This window comes from Arachis hypogaea, chromosome 3, assembly GCF_003086295.3.
Source record: "Arachis hypogaea cultivar Tifrunner chromosome 3, arahy.Tifrunner.gnm2.J5K5, whole genome shotgun sequence".
Classification (NCBI taxonomy): domain Eukaryota; kingdom Viridiplantae; phylum Streptophyta; class Magnoliopsida; order Fabales; family Fabaceae; genus Arachis; species Arachis hypogaea.
In genome coordinates this window covers 5,387,318-5,412,589 of record NC_092038.1, presented here as the reverse complement: position 1 = coordinate 5,412,589, position 25,272 = coordinate 5,387,318, and the positions used below count along the sequence as shown (strand labels likewise).

Here is a 25,272-nt window from a genome sequence, read left to right as displayed (position 1 = left end):
AAATTGCAACATTTTAAGTAACGAATTCACTAATTAAATTATCAATACAACCTAAAATCAATTCTTCAAGTAAATCAGTAAATGTTGATCAAATTACTTCTCAACAATTTATTTATATGATTAAATATTTAAAAGAATGTTATCTTCCACAATGACCAATATAGATAATGAAAATTTTCACATATTAATCTAACTTTCCTCTTTTTCAATCAGAACATAACGGATCTTGATATTTCAAAACATAAAGTACATAATAATTTTTTGTTAGCGGATATATTAAAACTATAAATTACTATTAAGATGTGAATTCAACTACTATATAATTTCATGACAATAATTATACAAAAACCGTTGTTATGAACAAAATAATTGTGCATAATACCCATAATCAAAATCTAAAGATTTTAAGTGCCAACTAGGTACGGTAACATTAATTATATTTCCCTTCCTAAAAATGGGTAACTAAGAATACAGCAGGAGTATAAAACTCCCCCCAACTTTATTATTCATTTGGAACCAAGAATCTTGCACTTCTGTTATAAGATTTTGATGTTAGAGAATAAATACAACAGGAAAACTGTGGGCTGCTATATAGTACTGGGATATTATATAGTACTACTATCTTTTATAATGGTTGGCATATACTTGAATTGTTACAAATTTGTTGGTGGGACAGTATTATTCAGTCTGAACTAATTAAATTTCTGCCTACTAGTGTGATTCTCTGAGCATTTTAATTACATGAATTGAAGAACATGGATGAGTCTATATTATGACGTAGTAGTTAGTACCAATATATATTGATGTGTTTGTTGTTTAGTGAATAATCATCTTTGGAAACTCTTAGCACCATTAAATTGATTTATTTATATGTGTTTTACATATCCTTTTAACATAATAATCAGATATTAATATAATCAAAATTTTCACACCATCTATTGATAAGTGACTTCAATTCATTTCTTTCGGTAAGTCAATACAGTACATTAATTAAAATTTGTATCATAAATACAATAAATAAAAAACAGCCAACAATATGTTCCTTTAAGCATTTCTCGTATAAAAGATATCGGAATAATACTACTTGTTTTTCAAATTTAGCCTTTGATCAGTTTTTAAATTTAATAATATATTATTTAATTTTTATATTCACTTTCATTGTTATTATAGAATGGAAGTTACTTATTTTTTTTTCTTTTTTTTAAGATTGAATAAAGGACAATTTTAAAAGAATACACTGTGACACTAAAGTTAAATGGTAAGAAGTTTTTCAAATTTTTCAAAAGCATTAGTATTTTAATAAGAGTTTAATTTTAGTGTATTGATATTGTATAATTTTTTACATAATTAACACAATTATATCTGTCATTTTTTTGAATGATTATTTACGTAATTATGTAAAAAACAATTATTTTTATTAATGATATGGTGTTACATAATTAGATGCATCGAAATTAAATTCTTTTAATAATTTTAACTGTTTATATATAAAATAAAAATCAATAGCTAAAATTGTCGGCACAAAACACTTAAAAACCTTCCTAAACTATCTATTTTGGATTCGCATTGCAAATACAAACAACTTTACATTATTGCATGCACACAATTTTGACAGATCTTCGAAATGATTGCCTATGCTTGTTCATTTCAGTGTGATGATTCATTGAGTAATCCCTAAAACTGAAAGTAATTTTAGTTTATTATAATTTAACTCTCAAAGTTTATATTAGGAGTGTTCATGGTCCGATCCGACTTGAAGATATGGCTTAGTCTCGAACTTTTTAAGGGTTAATTTGGTGTGATTTTATCGGGTTTACGGTCGGGTAAGGATCTCAAAAATAGACCCGGTCATTATTTTGGATCGGGTCCGGACCATAGCTCGGTCACTCGAATTCGATCCGGTGGCTCAGTCATCATACACAATTAATATTTTGTGTTATTAGTGATGGATGATGGATTTTTTTATGTGAAATATAAAAATCGTAAACCTTAATATTTTGTGTTATTAGTCATTATAAGACTATAAGTTAATGCTTTATGTTTAAAATGCATAAGATTTTAGACTAATGCATAATATTATGTTATTTGTATTGATTTAAATATTTAGTCTTATTAGATAATATTAGTATTGATTGTGGTTATGTTTTAATTTTAGAAAATGGTTGATTCTTGTTATATTTTTCTAAGTAAATTTTACCATGTCAAATAATAGTTGGAGTATTGAAAATTTGGATATTTTTACATGCTAACTTATAAGAAGATAATGTTAACGGCCCAATTTTCACTCGATTTTTACCCAATATAATTACGGTTCTGCTACGTTACCAACAATATATCTGCCAACTTCTGCCAACTCTTATTTATAATTGTGTTTCATGGGAGTGTGTTTGTAGATGTGTCTAATAAAAATGTCTTTTTTATAACTGTGTTTAATAGAAGTATCTTTATAGATATATTTTATGGATGTGTCTCTTTATATATGTATTTAAAATATATTAATTATTAGACACATCTACGAACACACTTTCATGAAACACAAATATAAATAAGAGTTGGCAGAAGTTGGCAGATAATATGTTGGTACCCTATATTTTTTCATATAATTATAACTCAAAAATGTGTAGGTTTCATCGAGTCTAGAGTTAAGTTCGAGTCTAGTAAATAAATCCGATATATATTTTGAACCAAATATAAATCATATCAAACCCCCTGTAAACACTCCTAATTTATATTAACTACTATATAAGTGGTTCGGATTTATAAAAAGGAAGTTACACTATTCTTGCTGTCTGGAGTAAACTTGAGTAATAATAATACGTACACGTGAATCCATTAAAATTATACGTCATTAAGAAATAATGATTATTATAAAATAATAATTATTGTGCTGTGTGTGGGTAAGTTGACAGATTACTTAAAATATAAGGCAAATTGCTAGTAGTCAAGTACTGAAGCAAGCTTTTGATTATTGCAAGTTGCTTTAATGGTTGATACAGAGAAACCCGTGATTACAGCTTTAATTAATTAATTAATTAATTTGTAGTTGTAGCATATTTTGGAGGCAAATTTTCAGCCATCAAAATTTTTAAAGTAGTTCATTGATATTTCATACGCACTGTTTTGAGTATTTTCCCTTTGCCGACCGATTTATTGGACAAAAAATTTGGCACCGACGCTGCTTCCAATTAATTCAAATATGTCAAAACAAGTTACTTTGAATCAAAGCAAAAGGATCATAAATTAAGGAACAAAAGTAAAAACTCAAGAATAATTAAGTTAGGATAAGGCTATTTTAATCCAATAAAAATAAAAAATATTTTGTCTATATACATTATTAGTCGACACACATTTTTTTCACAAATACTTGTTTTATATTAAATTGATGAAACTTTTTCTCATCATATCTTGACATATTATGACCTCATATAGGATGAAATAAAAGATATTATTATATATACATAAAAAATTATATTTGTGTATAAATATATTATTGTTAAATTTATTTTTAATATATATTTTATACTAATGACTGATTTTACAATTGATATTAACATGGTATTACTATGAAATATGGTGAATGTTATAGTACTTAAAAAGTAGTGTGTATTTACTAAAAAATATTAAAAATTAATATTTAATTTAAAAATATAAAAATAAATTATTTTTAAAAAATCAAAACTTACTACAAAAGTGGAAACTCAGGTGCACTCGACTTTAGGTGAAGTTGATACTTAAGAGCCGTTAGATTATTTGATTAAATTTTTATCTAACGGCTCTCAGATATCAACTTTACATTTTCACCTACTACAAAAAATAAGTTAGGCAAAATTTAGACGCCAATTCATAGGCACAATAGAATATTTAATAACTAGAGAATTAAAATCTGATCTGAAGCAAGTAATAATGTAATATGATGCATATAGCTTGGAAAAAGATGAACAATATACTTTAGAATAATCACTTGTTTATAAATAAAATTGCACATTTATGATTTGTCTTTTTTATACAATTTCATGGACGTAGTAGGGTCCATGTTCACATGTTCCGAAACTGCATCATCACTCATGCAAAATCTAAAGAAAGAGCGAGGAACCTTATTTGCATTAAGTGACAGAAATGAGGAAAAGAAAGTGCGTTGGGTTCACGTACTTAATAACGTGGCACTCATACTGTTTTGTTTTCTGCATCAGACAGAATCCTCACATAAGGCGTTGCTATTCGTTCCACCAACATGCATATATATATATATAATTATCTTTTTCACTACCAAAAACATTTTGTTTGATTTAATTTGATTCAAAACTTTGTAGTTAATATACTATATAATTATTCGTAGGGTTGAACAACTTGTGGGTACGTAGATAATAAGGACAATTTAGGCAAATTCATGTAGGGCATTATCTCCTGTGACTACACGTCTATTAATAATACCATAACTTGCCATATGGATGGGACATATACATGGGATCTGTCATATAAACTAACCAAAACTAGATATTATATTTAACACTGTAGAGTCACGGCATAAAATAAATTAAAATTCAGTAACAAAACAAATCATCACTATGTGGAATAAGAAGGAAGAAACAAGAGTGATGGTAACAAGCCAATACAATCAAATAAGATAGGTCAGAATAATTTGGTGGAAGTTTTAGCTTTAAGGAGGAGCATATAATTTAGGATAAACTACACTTATTTGTTGTGCAGTTAACTTACATTACACATGTTTAATTTGTCATACTTGTACTGATGTTTCCAAAGGAAAAAGTAGTGTCATAGTTTTAACAAGAGAAAGTATAGGGAGCAATAGCTTAAGCGTATAATGTGTACAATAGAAGTTTAGAAAATATTAGAGATATGACCATTAGTGTTACATTGTCCTGTTAGGTTATGTTTTTTGGATGAGTAGGTTCATGACATGGGATAGTATGGGTGATGTTTATTTTATTCATGAACAAAAAATTTAGTCCATTGTACACATTGTACGCTTAGGCCATTAGCTCCCTAGCAGTATTTTTTAACAGAAATGCTATTTGTATACTAAAATCAATTATTAAAATTAATCACTAATGTATTTATGTATAAATACATATGTAATTTAATTTATTTTTAATATATATTTATATTTTAATATATATTTTATACTAGTAGTTAATTTTAGTATATACGTAACATAATTGTATCTTTAAGAGGAGAGTCAATTATAGCGTGGCTATGTTAATTTGATAATACTTAAAAAAATATTGTTAAAAGAACATTATCTTAATTTTAAGGATATGTTTTAAATATTATCAAAATTGTAGAACTATTACAAATCCTAGTAGTAATAGCCATTATAGCATGCAACTTTTAAAGAATATATAAAAATTAGGTACTACTCAAATAAAAATACCAAAAATATTTTTTTCGTAAAAATGTTTTGTTTTAAAAAAATGATTTGTTTATTTAGCTATATTTTAAATAAAGTTAATATTTTCGTAACATATCAAAATTTAATTCTATAATCTATTATTAAAGAGTAAAAGAATATATATTTTTATATAAAAACAATTATAAAATCTTTGTTAGAGGATCATCTAAAAATTAAATCTTTGAAGAGTCAAGTGTTGTGATATCTCCTATTCTATGGAGTGTTCACTCTACAATTTAGTCAGACAAGTTGCGAATGACCAACCAAACCCCCCCCCCCCTCCCGTCCTCCTCCTCTTTCTTTTCTTTCCTTTTTCTCCCTCTTTTTTTCTTTTCACTCTCTCCCTCCTCATCTGCATATATTAAAACTAAAAAGTCACCAAAAAAAATAATAAAAAAGAAGGTACCCCACTTGGGGCTAAAAGATTAACATATATAACCTGGCCATAGTGTGATGATAATAGAAGATTAACATATTCAATCATTTTGTCCCCCTCTCAAAAGGACTCGTCACATATACAAAATCAGAGTTTTATCTGTCTTTGTTCAGTGCATGAAGTAGCTATGCCGAAGCATTGTGACATGCAAATCAATATTGATGGTCAGCAGATATTCCTATTGAAAGAGGTACTCATTTAGTGTTATTTGATAATTATATTCAATCTATATCATATATATGATGAGTTCATGATGTTTCAATCAAGAGAGAGAGGGGGGGGGGGGGGGAGCCATACATAATAACCAGATTTTCAAGAGTGATGATTATTCTAGTTCACTTGTTTTTATTGCAGAAGGTTATGTCAAAATACTGTGGAAAGTTGAAGAGAATCTTGAATCATCAAAAGAGATGTAATGTTACGAAGTTGGGGATTAGAATCAATAACTTCCCTGGAGGCCCAGATGGGTTTGAACTTGTTTCAAGGTTCTGTTACAATAACGGCAACATTCCAATCACTGTGGCTAATGTTCCTCTCCTCTATTGCTGTGCCATTTATCTTGGAATGGCAGAAGGGGTTTTCAGCAACAATCTCTTGCAACAAACAGAAACATTTCTTGATAGAATCTCTCAGTGGAAATGGCATGATATAATTGAAAGTCTCATGAATTGTGAGCATGTGTATGCATATGCAGATTGCTATGGCCTCTTAGAAAGGATCATTGTTGGTGGAGTGTTACCAAAGATTAATCAAACTCCAAATTCTTCAGATGTAAGCTTCATCAATTCATGTTCTTCACCATCCTCATATTCTTCCCCAGAAAGCACTTCTGGTAATAAGAGATTCTCTTCCTCATCAAACAAACTGGCTAATACTCCAGAAAAAATCAGGTCAGCTTTGCCAAGCAAAGCATGGTGGTTTGATGATGTGGCAACTTTACCCCCAAAGATCATTGAGAAACTCTTCCAATTTCTTGGTGCATACAAAACTGACAACAACAATTTAGTCCTCACAAGGTTTTTGTTGCATTATCTGAGAAAAGCAACTCAAAAAACCAGAGTTGTCGATTGCAAAAACAGCAGTGAGAGTGAGTATGCCGCTCTTGCAGAAACAGCAGCTTATGGTGTCATTTTTGTTGGAAAGGAAACATTTTCATGCAGAGGGCTATTTTGGGTAATAAGGATTGTATCCGGTTTTGGTTTGAGTAAAGGTTGCAGGACTGAACTTGAAAGATTAATTGGTGGTGTCCTTGAACAAGCTACTTTGGATGATCTTTTGGTATCTGGCCATGATATGGGAGTTTATTATGATGTTAATTTGGTCATAAGATTGGTTAAACTCTTTGTTGATATCAATGGTTCTGATGAAGGAGTTTCATTACAGAAACTGAAAAGGGTTGGTAGGTTGATTGACAAGTATTTGAGGGAGATATCACCTGATCAGAATCTCAAGATCTCTAAGTTTCTTGGAGTAGCAGAATGCTTGCCAGATATTGCAAGGGATAGCTTTGATGGGGTCTATAGAGCCATTGACATCTATCTTGAGGTGAATATCACATACCCTTCTTTTACTGTTCTTATCTGCAGCATCATCTTTTAGCACAAATAATATTGTTTGGGCTAATAAATTTTTCGTTCTTGTAAAATTGTCGATTGATGATTTTTATTACTGTGAAACTTTTTCTTGTGGTTTTGGTCCAAAAGGTTTCCAAATTGAAAGTGGTCCTTGTCATCATTCTACCTGCATATTTACTTTACACCTATGGTTCAAAACATAAGGAACTGTCTTCAAATTGATTTGTATGAGAGATATGGTAGGGACCAATTTTACTTATTTTTTAAAATTGTTTTTACCAAAACCACAGAATTTTTTTTTCATAAAGTCCAAAATCATAAATCACTAATTTTACAAGATAAAACTTAATTAACCCTGATAACATTCAGGTTTTCAAATCTACTTTGTTTTGTATGGAACCTCTTTTTAACTTAATCTGTGTAGTAAAGAAATTAAGATGAAAAACCTTAAAATTGTCACTTTTACTCACCTTTAGTTCTTTCGTTCAGCCTAATATAATATATATTGCTCAATCTTTGTCATGTGGTTAGTATTATGTGTCAAATGCAATAAATAAATAAATAAATAAGATGGAAACAGGAACTAAAACGGAAAGGGAAAGGAAGATGCATGTCCAGATTACATACAAAACTATATCCATAAAAAATTCCATGCATTATTAACTTTATGCTTGGATTTATGTATGTAAGAATATAATCTTTTGTTGACATATTCAACATCAAATATGACTTAAAACCCATATTGTATTTTTCTCGTCTTTCTCTAAGTGTATCTCTAGCATTGTCTATAGTGCTTCGGTAGTCAAAATACAAAATTAGATGTTTTATTGTCAGATTTTTCATATTAAGATTTTTTGTAATTTGTATTTTTGTTTTTTCTTTCACCCTTCTGTTATTGTGGTCTAGAAATCTCATCATCCTTCATGTGCTTCGTCATAGAGTAGAGTAATTTGGATGTATTATTAGATAACATGGGGAAAGGGAAACATATATAAATCCAAGGCATGTGCATACTGAATTGTGCCCCTTAGTCTAGGAATTCTCACACCTGCGTGTCTGATACTGCTGTAGAGTTCACATTCAAACAAGTGTTTTAGACTGAGGAAATGAAAACACTTGTCATTCATAGACACATGCTGTCATTGATCTTGATTCTTGAATATTTTGTGAGTAATGTGGACAAATAAAACACAGAGCTGGCCACCCTTAGTATTTGTTTCTATATGCAATTAACATTACCTTTTTTACTTTTTTCTTTGACAGCACATATTATTACTTTAACCTAGCAGCAAAAGTTTGTTGTTCATTAGATTTGTTACTTATACTCACTTTTATCTCATACTTTATAATCTTTTGTAATTATTAAATTTTGTATTTTCCTAATTTACTTCCCACCTTGTTCAATTTTTTTCACAAATATTACCAACACTTAATATAATAAGCTCTCCTCATGCATGTATTTGACAACTAGTATATTACATTATTATTATATAAATTTTTCTAATTTTGGTAGCCAATGAAATTGCAGTCTCATCCTATGATCACATTCGAGGAAAGATCAAGATTGTGTAGATGTCTTAATTACATTAAACTCAGCTTTGAAGCTAGTAAGGATCTGGCCAAGAACCCCAGAATACCTCCAAGGATTGCAATGCAGGCTCTTATTTCTCAGCAATCAAAAATTGCAACACTGGACTATGATGAGACCGAGACTCCAAGAAAGAAGAATCCTTATCAATTAGTTTTGTACAAAGAAGGTAAGAGGAACAGCTTCTCCAAGGAGAAAAAAGACATGACACTAAACATGGATAAAATGCAATGGAAGGTAGTAGAATTGGAAGAATTATGCAAGGAAATGAACTCAAAGATGGTTAACCGGAATGCATTGTTTAATCATGCTCGTGCCAGATCCTCACCAAGATTATGCTGATCATCTTCAACTTGTGTTAGTACTTGAATTGTACAAAGTTTAAATTGTATTTTTATTTTGTATTGGGTAGAATCTCAAATTGATACAAGATATAAGAGACTCCTGCATTGTTGCGGGCTGCATTTATTCTCAACTGGTTTGGTTCGATTTTTGAACCTGAAAAATCAGTATGTGGTTTGGTGTGGTTTTTCTAGTGAACCAAATCATGCCCAGTACTAATTGCAACACTAGAACCTATTGAAATACATAAGTAATATTCGATAAGATTGTACAAAACTAGGACCATAATGGGTATAAAGTTTTTGCTACCTAGTCATTGCAAGTTTGAGGAGTTGCATTCTGCTTAAGACAATATACAGCTACGTGAATTTAATTGATAGTATTACATTATACCTATTTTCCTTTTTATCCATTCACAAGTACAGGAAGTGATATGCTAGCAAACTTAATATGCATATTATGTTAGAAATAAGTAAGTAAAGAGGATATTGGAGAAAGAAAAGATGGCGGTTATTAGAAAGTTATACTTGTGTCACGAGGCAATACTCTCTTTATATTGCACTGCACTTCTCAACAGTCAACACCTATATATTGTTACTTATTTGAGTTAACTAACATTGTTTATCTTCAAATACACAAGTAAATGATTCTGTGCATTTCAACAATTGCAACCAGAAAATCACATGTAAGCACCAAATTTCATCTAAGTTGGCAATTAATTAAACTAGGATGAGTAAAATTGTGATTGTGACCTCTTGGAGCTTTCCAAGTGCTCGATCCCGGAAGCTTTCCTAAATCAGGTTGCAATATGAGATCCTTCTTATAGCACGCAAGAATAACTTAAATTCTGATGCAATGGATCTTCAGAAAGACTTGGATCCTATTTGCTTCATGATGTTGTGACCAATGAAGACAGTTACGTGCCCTTGTATAAAAGCATTGCTGAACCTAGCAGCACAATGAACATAAACAAAATTAGAGGAGGAGGAGGGGAGGGGGGGAATAAGCAGACTGATAATAGTAAGTGATAATGATGAGCAATAACTATTTACAAACTTCAGAAGATATTAAAGAATCCCTCACCCACAATTGGCACCGTCCGCAACCATGGTTCATGAATCAACAAAAACACCATTCTACAAGTTCAGCAAAAAGTAAAAAATGAATCTAATAAAAGTCAAATTTGATTAACTTAAATCACAATCTACACACAATGTTCTTACATCCTTCACTATAATCTTGTCTGGAAGTCCAATTCTTGGTAATAACCATTCCAACACATACCATGAGGAGTTTTCAGAATTGCTTATAACAGGTTGATCATCTGAAAAGCAAGAATATGCTGAAGTCATGGCTAATGGATAAAAAAAATTAGATATTAACAACGGGAATGGAGCCCAAACCTGAACGGCGTAGAAGTATTCTATGTGTAACAAAGGACTGCAAGAACGTAACGGGCGCCATAAAATTAGAAATATTAATAGTGACTGTAAAAAAAAAAAAAAGGTACAAGACATGAGCAACATTAGGAGCCAACATCAACCACTTCATAATATACATGATGTACCAGTAACAACCTTTACCTGCCAGACTGAAGGCATGTACTCACGATACTGAGTATGTTGTGGGCTTCTTGTTACATTTCTTGAACACCTTTTCAAGAAGTACAGTAATATTAAAATTAGAACAGAAACTACGGCTTCTCAGTAATGAATTTGCCAAGCAACACAGTAAAAACGTTTAATACAGAAATGGAGACCAATTGGGTATCATTTAATTGTCCTACCTTAAGAATGTGCTGAAAAACAAGAAAGAGATAAATAAGGAAACAGAAATAAAAAGGCCTGAAGGTTGCATTGCACCATAGTTCGGACTTCATACATTTATTTATACTAGAAAAAAGTGTATATAATAGGGTGATTGTGGATCAATTTCTTCTTAGTCTACCCCTATTTAAATCCTCTTACTAATCACCATTGAAAAGGGTCAGTACTTCTTTAGCTCATGACTTTCATAAATAATTTAACACGATCGATTCTCTTGACATAGTGGAAGAATTTTTATTGAAAGCAACCGTTTTCAAAAATACTTTTCTCTCTAGACACAATTACATACAATATTTCCAATTAGTCCTATACGGATAATGAAAGAAACGAGCTTTAATTTCTCTAACCACCATGGATTGATGGAACTCACCCGTTGACCTCCTCTGAAGCCGTAGAGTATGTATTTCCAAAAATAACCGACTTTGTGGCTATAACTAACATAGGATGCACCTGAAGTAGTTTTTTAATATCTTGAACTACAGCTTCTGATACACTCTGTAAGAAAAGCTTTTTCCTGCATCACAAATAACATCTTCAAGTTAAACTTTGCATATACCTGAATCATGGATACTATTAAGAGAAACTCTTGCAATTATCAACTTTCCCTTGCTTTCTGTCTATGTTTTTACCCTTCATTCAAAAAATATATATAGAAAAAAGAAAACAAGCAAGCCACAGAATGATCATCTAAGAATTCTAAATATAAATTGAACTTCAGAGGATTCTAAAGCTTGGGAAAAAAAAAGAGGCATGCATCAAACAAGGGTGGTGATGGGTATTAGTTACCTATTATGTTCTTTTAGAGACAAGAACATTGATGCCCGATCTACCCAATGAAAAGCTCCAATGCTGTCAAATACAGTTTGGGCACTCAAACTTTAGTTATCAAATCAAAATGTAGTTTCTTCATAATAATGAGTTAATGATGCCATTTCAAGTAACATTGATTAATTTGATAAATTTTGTTTTTTAAAGAAAAAGCAGCAAGAAACCAACCTGTCAATCAGTAGCAGTTGCACACTAACCCCATGATCTTTCTCCCTTTTTAAGCGATAATGTAAACTCTGTTGGTCAAGAGATGCATAAGCAGGTATTAAAAATAATAAACAATGTTACAAGGTAGTGTGCTCTCTCTCTCCCCCATAATTTTTTTTGTGCTGTTCGTGTAGAAATTAATCTTATATCTTCATCACAATGACTTTAAGTATTTCACACAAATCCAATTAGGCTTTATAACTACTTGGACTAATGTCAAATATTCTCTCATGCCAACAAAAGTAACTACCTTTCTCCCTCCGCTACTTGAATCATCATAAAACGGAATTGAACCTAAGTGGATCGTCACACCCTCAATGCATCAAGATTAAGCTAATTGAAGTAACTTTAGAGTAAGGGTGGGTATAGGATGAACTTACCTTGAGAGTCTGAAGGAATTCGAAGCTGTTGGAACACCGGGCATACAAGAAGCGTTGCATGCACAAATCATACAGCGTCTTATCACAATCCCCAATCGCATTACCTTCCATAATCCGATGAGTGAGCATTTGCGACAAGCGCGAGATATCGAAGCGACAATCGAGGTCAAGAAAGAGCACGGAATGGTCAAAACCACCGTAGCGAACCCCGTTCCACTCTTTCGGAAGTACACAATTTATAGCAACCTGAGATTTTTCAGTTATTGCAAATCAAATTGAGATGAAATAGAAAAGAATTTTTGTGTGTGTTGGTGTTACGGTTGAAGAAGTTGTTCAGGTAGGTACTTGAATGAGAATTTGTGTTTTGGCGGAGGGTGAGGGACCGAAGATCTCGATGACGTTGCCGAGGCGGAGCGGAACCCTGTGCAGCGGCGGAACGAGGAGGGTGGATCGGAGGGCGGAGATCCTACGTAGCGTATAGTGAGCGGTTTCATCGCCGTCGATCCAACCTTTAACTCCTCCTTTCTCATTATCCTCCTTCTTGTTCATATGCTATCAATTAATCAATGTTATGAATTATGATTTTGGTTTTCAACCTTTTCTTTTTCTCTATTCTCAATTCAGTTCTGTTCTGATAAACGATAATCATATGAATTGAAAATTAAAATTAACCTCTCCTCAGCTGTCGACGGATTCTGCACCGGACTGCTTCCCGCGCAAACTAACCATTGGGCCTAAAGAGATAAATGTTTATTGGGCTCGGCTCTCCTTTTTGGTCAAGTTGGGTTCGTATAAGTGTGAAAGTAATAAATAATTTGAGATAATCGAGTAGTGAATTCATTTGTCTATTTAAATAAGTGTCTAGAGTTCAATAGCTTAATCTTTGATGTGGCTAGCTTGAAAAACCGTAGGGCACCAAAAGAAAAGTATGAAAGGTATGTTTTTGGCAATTTATTTACTTTATTCTTTGGATTTAAAATTTAGCTGAAATCAAATAATAAATAGAAATTTTTATAAAGTAGGAAGTAGATGCTGTTAAGTGTTTTTTTTGTGACTTATTTTCTTTTTTTGGTGATTGATGCTGTTTTGGTGATCGATGCTGTAAAGTGTTTAATCTAATTATTTATTATTATTTTTATTTAATTTTAATCTCACTTATAAAATTAAAAGTGAGATATCACACTTTATTTTTTTAAGTTTTTTTTTTATTGAAAAGAATCTATTTTCTATAACCTATAAAATATTATATGTGTAATATATGTAAATTTATAATGTTATAATATTTAAGATTGGAATATATATAAAGGTTATATACTTATATTTTATGCAATATTAGAAATGTGATTACGTGAGAGGGCTTTATTCTCCCTTCTTTATTTTAACGTGGAGGAATTTTTTTATTATTTTTATGTTAAAATGAAAATGGCTGATGATATAAATATTATAGTTAAAATTTTGATTTAACTCTTAATATTTTTTATATTATAATTTTAAATAAATTTATTAATTTATAAAATTTATACTAAATATAATAATTTTACTATTTAAATCTTATGACAATTATATATTTTACGTACTTAATGAACTTTTTTTTTTATTTTAGTTAGGATCTCGATTTTTTTCATCTTGGATACAAACACACGACGCTAGAATGAATGTTTGACCGAGATGGTGTAGCAGAGTGGAATGCATACGCAGGCATGCGGTTTGCACGTGGCAGTTTGTGGTTGGCGTTGCGTAGAAGAAAGACAACACGTGAGGCTCTTATTTGCCTTAAAATTCTCACTTCGTAACAATCTCTATTGTCCACAATTAATTCATTTAATTAGTTACTTCCTTTCTCCCACCTCTTCTTACTTGTTATCTTTCTCCACGCACCACCCTCTATTTCTTGATAATATTAGCAAATCAATAATAATATTATAATAATATTACTCTACTAAAATTGCACCCTTCAACCGTCATTAAGAGAAAACACAAGTTCCATAAACCATTTTTGTACCTGAATTTCATTTGTACCAGGTTTGCTGTCTTTGCTATAGTAAACCTTTAACATAGTTTCATGTCTTTAGATTCTGTGTTTTACTCTTTTGTCTCTTTTTGCCATAAGCATGTTTGCATGATGATTACTTGATGAGACTTTTAGCTCATTTTTTGGTTTTGATGATTAATTTTTGCACAAAAACAAAGAGGAGAGAGACAGAGAGAGAGGGGGGGGGGGGGGGGACTCATTCCACTGTTTTATATCTGTTATTTCTCTTGTTTGTTGTTTTGGTAAAGTAGAATCAGGTCAATTGTTCAAACGTTTGATATAGGAATACCTTTTTGATATACTTACCTGATGCAAGTAGGATGGTTCGTTAATTGTCTCTATATTATCTTATTCATGGTATTTAGTTCATACATTATGTAATGATTTCAAGTAGTTTGATAACCAACTTAGGTTGGTCAAATGGTTAGCTAACTCGTCTGCTTAAGCAAGTTCGGGTTTTAATCTCGCCTTGTGTATGCAAATCTCAGAAGTGCTCAAATCCGCGGCATATTAGTGTTAGGCCTGCCGAAGTAGCTTTATAATTGTTTTCCTTAAAGAAAGTCCGGAGTTTGAGTCTTGTGAATGAGAAGATTAAATTCGGTGCTGAGATAGCTTTATTCTGCAGTGACGTGGCACGATGAACATTATGTCGACCAACCAGTGTGGTTGGCCTCTGAGAGTTCACCATGATCATCACACTGATAAAGGAGGTATTATTAAGGCTCCGTTTTTAGGATCCAGAGGATTGGACTTTGTTAATGCTGCTCATAAATGTCATCATCATGGTGCAAGGAAATGTAGGCCAATTTCTTGCAGTGCAGTGAGTGACAATGTGGATCCTTACGACTCAGATGACATTCAAAAGAACAAATCTCAGAAGGGTGAAACTGGAGGAGTATGTTCACTTCCCAATTTCCCTTATTTTCATGTAATTCATTGCATTGCAATTGAATCATTTGTTTTTATTGTTTTCGACCAACACTTTTATCCATTAGTCCAATTCCTTTAATCTAGTAATCTAACAATTTACTTTTAGCTTACACTTTTAAACATTATTGGCTAACTGTTGGCCGAAAATAATAAATTCTGCTGACCCTCCAACATTTCTCGTAAGCTTATTAGGTGATATTATACACGACACTCCTTTGTTTGTCATGCATATTTTTTTTAGTTTTCTTTAAAGGATTAATTTTATGTTTGCATTAATTCGTATTCATACTTTTAATGATTAATATGTTGATTATTAACTTTCTTTTGCTATGCATATATCCGAATCTGATATGTTCTGTGAAATATGCTTCAGGTGAATAGTGAAATGCTTAGAGAGAGTCTTGAGAAAATAGTTGGTACTGATGATTCCACGTTTAGTGGATTTGACCTTGCTACACTCATTAGGAAAAAATATGGCAGGTCTTATGATGTTCAGCTAATAAAGAAGGTAAGCTTTTGACAAAGTGCAATTAAGTGTGAGATTAAAACTTGATATCAGTATGATGTTTATTTCTTTTGTTCTTTGGTTATATACTTATATTTCCTTTTCTTATTTTGTTGTTACATGATTTGTAATAGGAATTCATGGGAAGAAATCTGCTTGCTTTGAATGTCATGTGGAAGTACATGGAACAGGTAATGTAAAGGCATTTCTGTGCTATATCTTATGGTTTCATACCCTAGGCTACATGATTGTACATTCTTTTCCTTTTCCATTGAAATCTGCAATATATTATGAACAAAAAATGAATGGAAAGTACTGGACAAACAGCATTTGAATAAGTACTTTGAATTGCTAAGGCATTGTTTGTATACAAGGAGATTACACTTGAGAATAATGAGATTCTTATCCTTGTATGACGGCTCATCCGTCCATGCTCCTTACTAAGTACTTTATACGCTCTCTGTTAATTAAACAAATCTTAGCTCTCCATTTATTATATTTTATATCAATGGTTCAGATTCATAATTTAAGATTTAAGATTTAAAATTTAGGGTTTAGGATTCAAAGTTTAGGGGCGCTACACTCCTTATTTTCTCCGGAGCGCATTAGCATTTACCTATACCACTTAACGACTTTTTTTCATTTGCATTAGCATTTACCTATACGACTTAAAGACTTTTTTTCATTTTTACTATAGAGATCATTTCCATTGACCGAAGAAGAGTATATTTTGAGGCTTGATGATGTGGCAAACACATTAAAATGTTGGGGAGCTGTCTCACATATCCGGAACAGCCTACAAAATTCTAAAGAACGGCCTCGGATAGGGAAGGTAAAATTATGCTACTTCCATCATATGTTGCTAACTTACTATTGACTCAAATATAAGTTGAACTATTACAAGAATGTTCTTATTTTTATATACTGCAGGCCGTAAGCATTTTCATTGATATGGATGAGTCTGGTGCTCGTTCAAACGAGTGGATATACAAATAGATTGCATTGATGAATTGAAATTCATCTTAATTCAGTCACTGAATTCCATTCCATAACGTGACAAGGGAGGAACCCATACTCAGCAGCATCACTTTTGTTGAACTTTATTGAATTCAGTGAATTGTCATCTTAACAAAATCTACAGCCTCTATAAAGTTTCTGTTGGCACCAGGTCTTGGCACCTATAATTTTTGTTCTTCCCTTAAGTTCACAATGTTGATGTAAAGTGTGTTAATATAAGGAAGCATCCAGGTTATAGTAAATTTCTCTTTTATTTGGAAAAGATACCATGTACTTGCGCCCATACTAATTCCATGCAATTGCAAGCATTTATATAATGATTAATCCAAGAAAACATGAGTAGGATGAAACTTCCCTGTAGGGATGTAATAATTCATAATAATAACTATGAAAGCAACAAACTCTAATCCATTTCAGTAATTGCCAACTACAATTTACATGCTATGTAATAATCCATCTTTGCCTGCGTTCTTTACAATAAATATGACATGACCTAGCATTACCATCTACACAAATAACCTCTCCTTGATACATTCAAAAGTTACACAAACCTCTATCACATACTCGCTGTAAGGAGCCGGTATTCTTTACAATCAAAGATCAAGACTGAAAAAAGTTAATTTCTTTTCTTTTATCTCTCTCCTGGGCAGAGAGAAAAGTTAATTCTTTACTATGAAGGGATAAAGATCCAGTAGTTTCCATTTTTCTTTTAGTCAAAAATTGAAAGAAAACCCAGAATAGGTATATTCTAGGAGCTGCTATTTTGAATTGGCTGTGTAGGACACTGGTCCTCTAAAGCTGGTGAGTTTAAGAGCTTCCTAAGGGAACGGTACTGCAAGCGGACATTCTCTCCAGTTTCAATAATCTTGAGCAAATACCTGTACAAAAAGGATATTCAACTTCAAATTAGATTTTCATCAAATCTGATTCAACATACATAGTTGTATTAGAATGAATGTGCAACAAAAGGGATGGGAAATATTTTTACAAATTAAGCATGTAAAAGTTTGAAAGCATTAAAAAACAAGTATCAACTGGCAAACCCTACTCACAAAAAAAAAAAAAAAAAAAAAAAAAAACTGGCAAACCCTACTACCAATAGTATCCTATCCGCTATTGTAAACAAAAGCACCCTAAATGTCTAACATTGACACAAATTTTGTAAAATCACAGTGAAACCACCTTGTAATCGTCATCTAATAATACAGCTTTTACATTGAAGGTAAACTTATTCATAATTCACGATGCATCCATATATTAGCTACCATTCAATGCAAATTTAACAAATTTAACTCACCAGCCATTAAGACACTGAGACGTAATGACAGCTTCTTTCCCAACAAATTTTTCTGGTGTTCTCCTGTTACCCTGCATATAAATTGATTGACCAGGATTACCAGCCTGCACCATTTAATACACAAATTCCAAGAATTGGAAACATAAAAACCAATTTTCTTACCTTAATAATAACCTTCTCATTTACTGAAAATGGATATTGTACTCCCCTTTGCAGTCCATCAGCAGCAGTAAAATCTCCATTTTCCTGCAAATTAAGTGCTAGTACCCATGAATTTCACTCTTCGAAACAAAATACTTTACAGTGTTGAACATTTTATTCAGTCAGAAATTTGCTAGTTATGGATGCCAACTGCTAGGTCTCTTCAAAATACACACATCCACCATGAAGAGAGGTCACTTTTTTTAATGGTTTATATAAGGCAATTCAAAATACAAAAATTTTAAGAAACCCAGCAAGCATTTCAGTGGCAATAACTTGTTTTTGACAACTTAAGGCTACGGCCAAGGTGTTTAACAAAGACGAAATTAAAGTTCACCACAACCATTTCACCACACCTGTAAAGAAGATTCGGGAGATTTACAACAGAAAACCCCTATTCTATAATGTCCCTTAAGAATGATAAATTATGACACTGCCATGAAAAGGAAAAGTGAACTCCGTCGAGATATAAAGAAATTAAAACAAGTTTTCTGGCAAGTGTTAAGTTAGTGATCATAAAAATTAGCTAAACTTATGCTATGGCTATTCTATTAAAAAGCCAAGAATGACATGATACGTAAGTAATATACCCTATTCACTCTTCTGATTGGATCGATTTGGTCACCCATTTCTTTCCGCCGCTTTCGTAGAGCAGCATTGCGAAATAACCTTCGATCATCCTCATGCTTAACAGCAACAGCTGCAGCTCTAAGAGCTGGAAAAGAGACAAGCTTATATCACATCGGACGAAATAACAATAACAATCAAATGCCTGCAAAAATAGATGAAACAAGAAAGCTAGAGAGCAAATGGAATATACCAAGGTTAGGGATCAAAGAACTTGTCTCTACATCAGCATTGCAGACAGTACATCTCGACTGTGACGGAAACAATAACTGTAATTATGATTCTTGTCTCTCCATCTAAGAGTTATAATTCCATAATGAACGTGAAAGGTATCATAAATGAGACAACAAATGTACAACCACAATAACAATCCACCAAGAATGTACAAAGTTAAATACACAGCAAACATAAATCATGGAATAATTTGATTCTCTAGTTGGACAATCAGGGCATTAGCTATATTAAACAAATTTATATTATTTTATAGAAATTTTAACATTTAAGATGCCATCATAAGTTTTTACCTTTTAGCTATATCATTGGTAATCTCTATATTTACTGCATAGTATATAGACTAGAAGTATTATAAGGGATTCTACAATTCCATTGAGCTTCAGCTACACAAATTTTTAAATGTCAAATCCAAATATCTATTACTGAGCCTTCAATAATCAGTACATCAAATAGTGTTCACAGCATTGTACACAACCAGTCAAATGTAATATAAACCAACCTTTCCTTCCCCAAATCAAAGCATAATGTTATACGAAAAAATATAAATATAAATAAAAATAAAATCTATGTCTATGTATTTTTGACCCCTTAGTCTCCAAATAATCTAATCCCAACTGTAGGACATTTCATTTTACTTCAGCCACCAAACTTCCAGCACCCAGACAGCAAGTGAAGTTCAGTATGTTAACTCAGAGTGAAATCTAGCAAGACAGACTATGTAGTATGTCCACCCACCTAACTGACATTTTAGTACCCTATGGACTATCATTTCTTATTGCAGACACATGATCAGCACATGCTTATAAAATGTATATAAGAAAAACCTTACTTACTGTTTCAATGACTCTCCTCAGCAAGAGACCACCAAATGAGTGTCCACATGAGACAAGCATGGCATCTTCAAGGAATGCACCACTAAAAAATAGGTCAAAACAGAAAAGTGTAAGAGATATCAGAATAAAGTATAACCTTTGTTAATGATGAATTACACATCCTCCCCGCCCCCCCCCCCCCTCCTTTTCTTTTTTTTTTCTCTTTTTTTTTTGGCAAGTCCTACTGTTGATTTTTTCTTTATACAGTTTACAATATCATTAAGAACAGATCACAATAAATCAGGAAAATGAACATTAAATAAAGAATTTCAGATTATCTAGATCCAAAAGTTTTGACCATGACATGCTCTAAGAGTCATTGTCAAGAATGTCTGCAATCACTATGAACACTTCAGGGTAAGGATTAGCAGACTGTTTTATAGATTTACCTAAGTGGATTAATAAATGAATTCTTATCTCAGCTTCAATTTCTTTTTTTTCTTTTTTCTCGAGAAAACTCTGACATCTATGTCACCTCTTAATACAAATCACATAACAACAAAAAACATGCTCCTTTGATAAAAGGACAAATCAGTTGAACAGTCAAATTTAAACTTACGATAATGGATCTGATAGAACACTTCGTAACGAGGGATCCTTATTCACATTGTCTTGAGCAACCTGTAAGTGAAAATTGCATAAGCTTCCTCTCATACATAAAAGGAAAAATTCTTACTTGAAGGGAAATGGCAACAGAATATTTACAAGAGGAACCACGAAATTAAATACGATAGAGCTGTTAGAAATGTCAGGGAAACAAGGGAAATGCCTCCATGATCAACCAGATGTGACAACACCAACAAACTTAGACAAATATATTAAATCTGTAATTTTTCACCTATAGATTAGAGATACAGCAGCCATAAAGCATATGCAAAGAGAACATTAGGAGAGATAACTTACATCATCATTATCGCTTCTGCTACCTATGAGTTCTTCAGTAGCCAGGTCATCCATAAACTGGCTAACAGATATTGGAACATAGCTTTGGGGTATAACATGGCCAGCTGCTGCAATTGGAGAACAATCTAATATTGCATTTCCCTGTGGCATGAGTCTATAAGCAAGAGAAGTCCTACAATCACAAAGCTCCAAAAGGCATCATAAGTAAGCTTGTTATAAAACACAAGTCATCACGAATACAAGATAAAGAAATATTTTAAGTGTGTATATATATGTACCTTCCTCCACTATTAGAACCTAGAAAATAATCAGGAGAAGCTCTATATGATGCAGCCGGACGTAAGCCTGCAGTAGCATGGCTAAGTGCCTTGCCAGTTATCAATAAAAGATCCCCTGGCCCAGACCCACTGTCTGCCAGATACCAGCGACCATTGGGGTCACATACCTAAAGAAGAAAACAGACTATTTAATATTCAACTGGCCAGGGTGATATAGAAATTCATCAAGCTAATAAGGAAAAATCATCAATATAATATAAAATATACACGACTCAATCTTGATGAATAGGATGGGACCCGTTGCCACTTGTTTTTCCTTCAGCAAACTACCCCCTAGTTTTACAATATAAGTCAAATAAAAAATAAACAGAAACACACGCACCTGAAGACCAGGAGTGTCTGTAGATATCAATGTCAACAATCCCTTCTCCACTTCTCCATTGACAGTAGGCTTTCCCCCTCCAATAGCCCCTTTTCCATTTTGCAAAGAAGAATGTGAGTGAGTGGCAACAAGAACTGATGAAGATACCTCATTAGCAGGCAAGGGAGCATCATCAAGCAAATGGTTAAAAACACTGCACAAAGTGACTCTTTTCTGTGAGCAAACCCAAAAGAACGGAAGAAAAAAAAAAAAAACAAAAGAAAAGATCCAAGAATATACATATGAAGCAAGTAAACTAAAATCTAAGAAGGAAAGGTCCTTCACAAACATCCTTACTCGCTTCGGAGGCGCAGATGCCTGGCAATGGCACACAAAGCAGATCGAGACGCCTTTCCCATGCACCTAAAAATATCAGCCATACAAGGTGGAGATGAATCCCAATCCTCGAAAGCCCTGATACAAGTTACCCATGAACTATAATAAATAAGCAAGAGTGATACCGTATAAAAATAAATAAATAAGAGTGGCAGCAAACGTGTTCAAATTTTTTTTTTTTACAAAACAAAAAAACAATTGAACAACCACGATTTCACTTAAATATTTGTGGGGGGATTAATTCTTCTAAGAGCAATAACAGCAAGAAAGTTCCCTTGGTTAGTTTTGCTCGAGAAATCAGCATCCCAGTAGTAGTTAGTAAATGAAACCGGCTATCTAGCTCTCAAGTTAATAATTTCTCTTGGTGTGCGAGTTAGAAGTCACCATTAAATGACAATTCATGGGAGATTTCATGATGCATATATCCTACTGGTTATCATTTCTCTATAAATAACAGTAGCATGAGGCCAAGGCAAACATATATCTACATACCAAATAAATAATTATCATACAAATATGCTCCAGACAGCAACAAACTAACAATATAACAAGAGAATCATCACTATTCAGTTCATACCTTCCTGCTCTGTACATGTAAACCCCACGGCTTCCCTTCCCATCACCCAATTGAGCCCTGCTCCTGAAGAACAATCTTGAACCTTCCAACCCGCACCGCATCAGAGCCGAATCCTCGCTCCCCAACTCGATCAAGGCCGCATTGTGCCTCATCAGCGACCCAGACAAAGCTTCCACAGCCCTAACATAGGGCCCCGCCGGTGCCCCGTCGTAAGGCGCAATGTCCGATAGCCGGACTCTCGCCAGTGGAGACGTCACTGACACCACCGGGGGGTCACCAGCACCGGACGGCAGAGCTGCAGCGATGGGAACCACCGCTCCAACAGCATGGTCAGGTGGCAGCGGCACTGAGGAGAGCAAGGGTTGCCGCTGCTGAATGGGAACGGGAGCAAGAGAGGAAGGCGAAGATAGTTGAGAGTGTCCAACGGCAGTGGCGGAGGAGGAGGGTGACCTAAGGGAGGTGACAGCTGTAGCGGCGGCGGAGGCGGAGGAAGCTGAGGACTGAGCGTTGTTGATGTGTTGCGGCGGCGGCGGCTGCGGCGCTGGAACCAGTGCAGAGGGGTTCTGCTGCTGTTGTTGCATGATCACCACCATGAATCATTCTGAAACCGGGGAAATTGAGAATTAGGGTTTGGTTTTGTAAACGTCGTCGTTTTAGGGTTTTGTTGAGTGGTCGCAGTTTCACTCAGTTTGTAGTAGTTTTGCGATGGATCGTGAAATGTAAAGGGTGATCCATCTTCATATGCTGACTACTCCGTGAAAGAGTGAGTGAGTGAGTGAGTGACTATGCACCAAGCCAGAGCTGTTAGTTTAGAATTTAGATTATAGAACTTGAAGAACTATAACTGCTTTTTTTATTATTATTATTATTTTCTTTTCCCCCCCTGAGAAAGCAGCATCATAAACTACGCACTGTGCACAAGCAAGAAACAATTTTGTTCATGTTCAACGCTCTCTTTTTTATTTCGTTATTTTCTTATCAGGAGAGAATGTTTGTCCTTATGCTCGAGTTCGAAACTATGGTTATAACCATAATTTTTAAGTTGCTATTTTTTATGTTTTAAAAATGATAATTTAGTTCTTAATATTTTGGGTAAACGGCGCATATAAATCAATGAGAGGCTGGTTTTATACAATTTCATTAAAGATACAAACGTTACAAAATTCTATCAAGAGCACTTTTCTATATAGATCGAATTAGAGCCACTCGAATTACACATACCATAATAATTCGAATCATGATAATTTGAATTATGCCTGCATCTACTCATCACTCATTATAGTAATTCAAATCACACTGATTCGAATTACACACACTAACTCACCCTAATTCGAATCACCCCAATTCAAATTACACATACTAACACATACTAGTTCGAATTAGCATCATTCGAACTAGTCCATAATTTCGTGCTCATAGTAATTCAAAACAGGCTGTTTCGAATAACTCTATGTTTTGGCTGCCTTTGGTAATTCGAATCCTACTCATTTGAATTACATGACCTTTGCCTATATAACGAGTTCGAAGTAACCTCATTCGAACCACTATTCTAAATTCATGCCCCACCAAATCCCAGAGAAAATGACTCCCGTACAACTCCAACAAAGACTTGAGTAGAATATTTAGTCGATGGGAAATAATCCGGACCGATTTTATCATTTGGATGGAGTAACCCATATAACTGGTGTTATTAATGAAAAGGTTAGTGCGAACTTGTTCTTTTAAAATAGGAGTGAATCAGCTATTTTCTTTTATATTTTTACTTTTGATGTGTTAGAATGGTAGTCATTATGTACCGTTGCTAAGTTAGATAGGATTGCCATACAAGTGATTTTGTTAGTGGTTTTGTTAGTGAATGATATTAGTGGTTTTGTTAGTGAAGGATGTTAGTGGTTTTGTCAGTGGTTTTGTTAGTGGTTTGTTAGTGAATGATGTTTTATTAGTGAATGATGTTAATGGTTTTTATATTCTGGTACATTCTGTTTGCAGCCCCAACGATGTATTTCGAGTATGCGACAACAGTAGGGTATGCGTCTAGATGGCAGGTACGTTCTTGTGATTGCTCGAGATCAACGTCGCGAGACAAGTATGAGATCCGTTGTACCGTTTTACCTCCCAAATACCCTTGCGCTACCGGAGACTTAGCCTAATCAACCATGTGCACCCGTTGGTACACTTTCCAACGTACCTGCGATAATCGGACTCCACCACTTTATACTATATCCCGCGTCGGATGCTATATGTCTTCACACTTAACACAACCTCTTCTTTATCCTGAAACTGCTGACTAACCTGAAACTCTGTAAGACCTCCAATACCCTAGGTATCTCTAGCACCAAATCCAGTGGGTTACCCAAGAACCCCCTCCTGTCTCATGGCATCTAAGTCCAAAGATGAAAAGTGTGGAGGATACTGCTGAGTTCCAGAGCTAGAACCACCGCCAGCCCCAAC

General features: G+C 33.4%; 4 protein-coding genes across 9 annotated transcripts; 2 read left to right on the top strand and 2 right to left on the bottom strand.

The window, feature by feature from the left end:
* The first annotated feature begins 5,569 nt into the window (after positions 1-5,569).
* LOC112789034 (BTB/POZ domain-containing protein At1g50280) lies at positions 5,570-9,735 on the top strand. Of its 2 annotated transcripts, none has more exons than XM_025830749.3 (3): positions 5,570-6,036; positions 6,181-7,391; positions 8,949-9,735. In XM_025830749.3, exons 2-3 carry the CDS (start codon positions 6,207-6,209, stop codon positions 9,348-9,350), a joined length of 1,587 nt encoding a protein of 528 aa, XP_025686534.1. In that variant the 5' UTR covers positions 5,570-6,036; positions 6,181-6,206; the 3' UTR covers positions 9,351-9,735. The 2 variants fall into 2 exon arrangements, with proteins under 2 accessions (XP_025686534.1, XP_025686533.1); XM_025830748.3 differs by having other exon boundaries at positions 5,609-6,036; positions 6,201-7,391.
* A 142-nt stretch (positions 9,736-9,877) lies between these two features.
* On the bottom strand, positions 9,878-13,369 carry LOC112789035 (DNA repair protein XRCC2 homolog). 5 transcript variants are annotated; one of them, XR_011879468.1, is made up of 11 exons: positions 13,264-13,369; positions 12,937-13,143; positions 12,592-12,837; positions 12,173-12,240; positions 11,963-12,025; positions 11,547-11,690; positions 10,934-11,003; positions 10,754-10,837; positions 10,574-10,674; positions 10,434-10,486; positions 9,878-10,298 (listed from the first exon to the last, which is right to left on the bottom strand). XR_011879468.1 is itself a non-coding variant. In XM_072232277.1 (11 exons), exons 2-10 carry the CDS (start codon positions 13,138-13,140, stop codon positions 10,463-10,465), a joined length of 957 nt encoding a protein of 318 aa, XP_072088378.1. In that variant the 5' UTR covers positions 13,141-13,143; positions 13,264-13,369; the 3' UTR covers positions 9,878-10,298; positions 10,434-10,462. The 5 variants fall into 5 exon arrangements, 3 of the variants coding, with proteins under 3 accessions (XP_072088378.1, XP_025686535.1, XP_025686536.1); XM_072232277.1 differs by having other exon boundaries at positions 10,754-10,790; XR_003196152.3 differs by lacking the exon at positions 13,264-13,369 and having other exon boundaries at positions 12,937-13,255.
* A 992-nt stretch (positions 13,370-14,361) lies between these two features.
* On the top strand, positions 14,362-17,337 carry LOC112789032 (uncharacterized). The gene is made up of 6 exons (XM_025830747.3): positions 14,362-14,613; positions 15,249-15,518; positions 15,927-16,061; positions 16,193-16,249; positions 16,756-16,890; positions 16,989-17,337. Exons 2-6 carry the CDS (start codon positions 15,261-15,263, stop codon positions 17,052-17,054), a joined length of 651 nt encoding a protein of 216 aa, XP_025686532.1. The 5' UTR covers positions 14,362-14,613; positions 15,249-15,260; the 3' UTR covers positions 17,055-17,337.
* A 78-nt stretch (positions 17,338-17,415) lies between these two features.
* Positions 17,416-23,877, bottom strand: LOC112789031 (uncharacterized). The gene is made up of 12 exons (XM_025830746.3): positions 22,822-23,877; positions 22,206-22,322; positions 21,870-22,062; positions 21,488-21,654; positions 21,210-21,381; positions 20,866-20,927; positions 20,268-20,349; positions 19,394-19,451; positions 19,164-19,288; positions 18,535-18,618; positions 18,373-18,443; positions 17,416-17,953 (listed from the first exon to the last, which is right to left on the bottom strand). The coding sequence occupies exons 1-12, from the start codon at positions 23,412-23,414 to the stop codon at positions 17,824-17,826; spliced, it is 1,854 nt and encodes a 617-aa protein (XP_025686531.1). The 5' UTR covers positions 23,415-23,877; the 3' UTR covers positions 17,416-17,823.
* Positions 23,878-25,272: the final 1,395 nt, after the last annotated feature.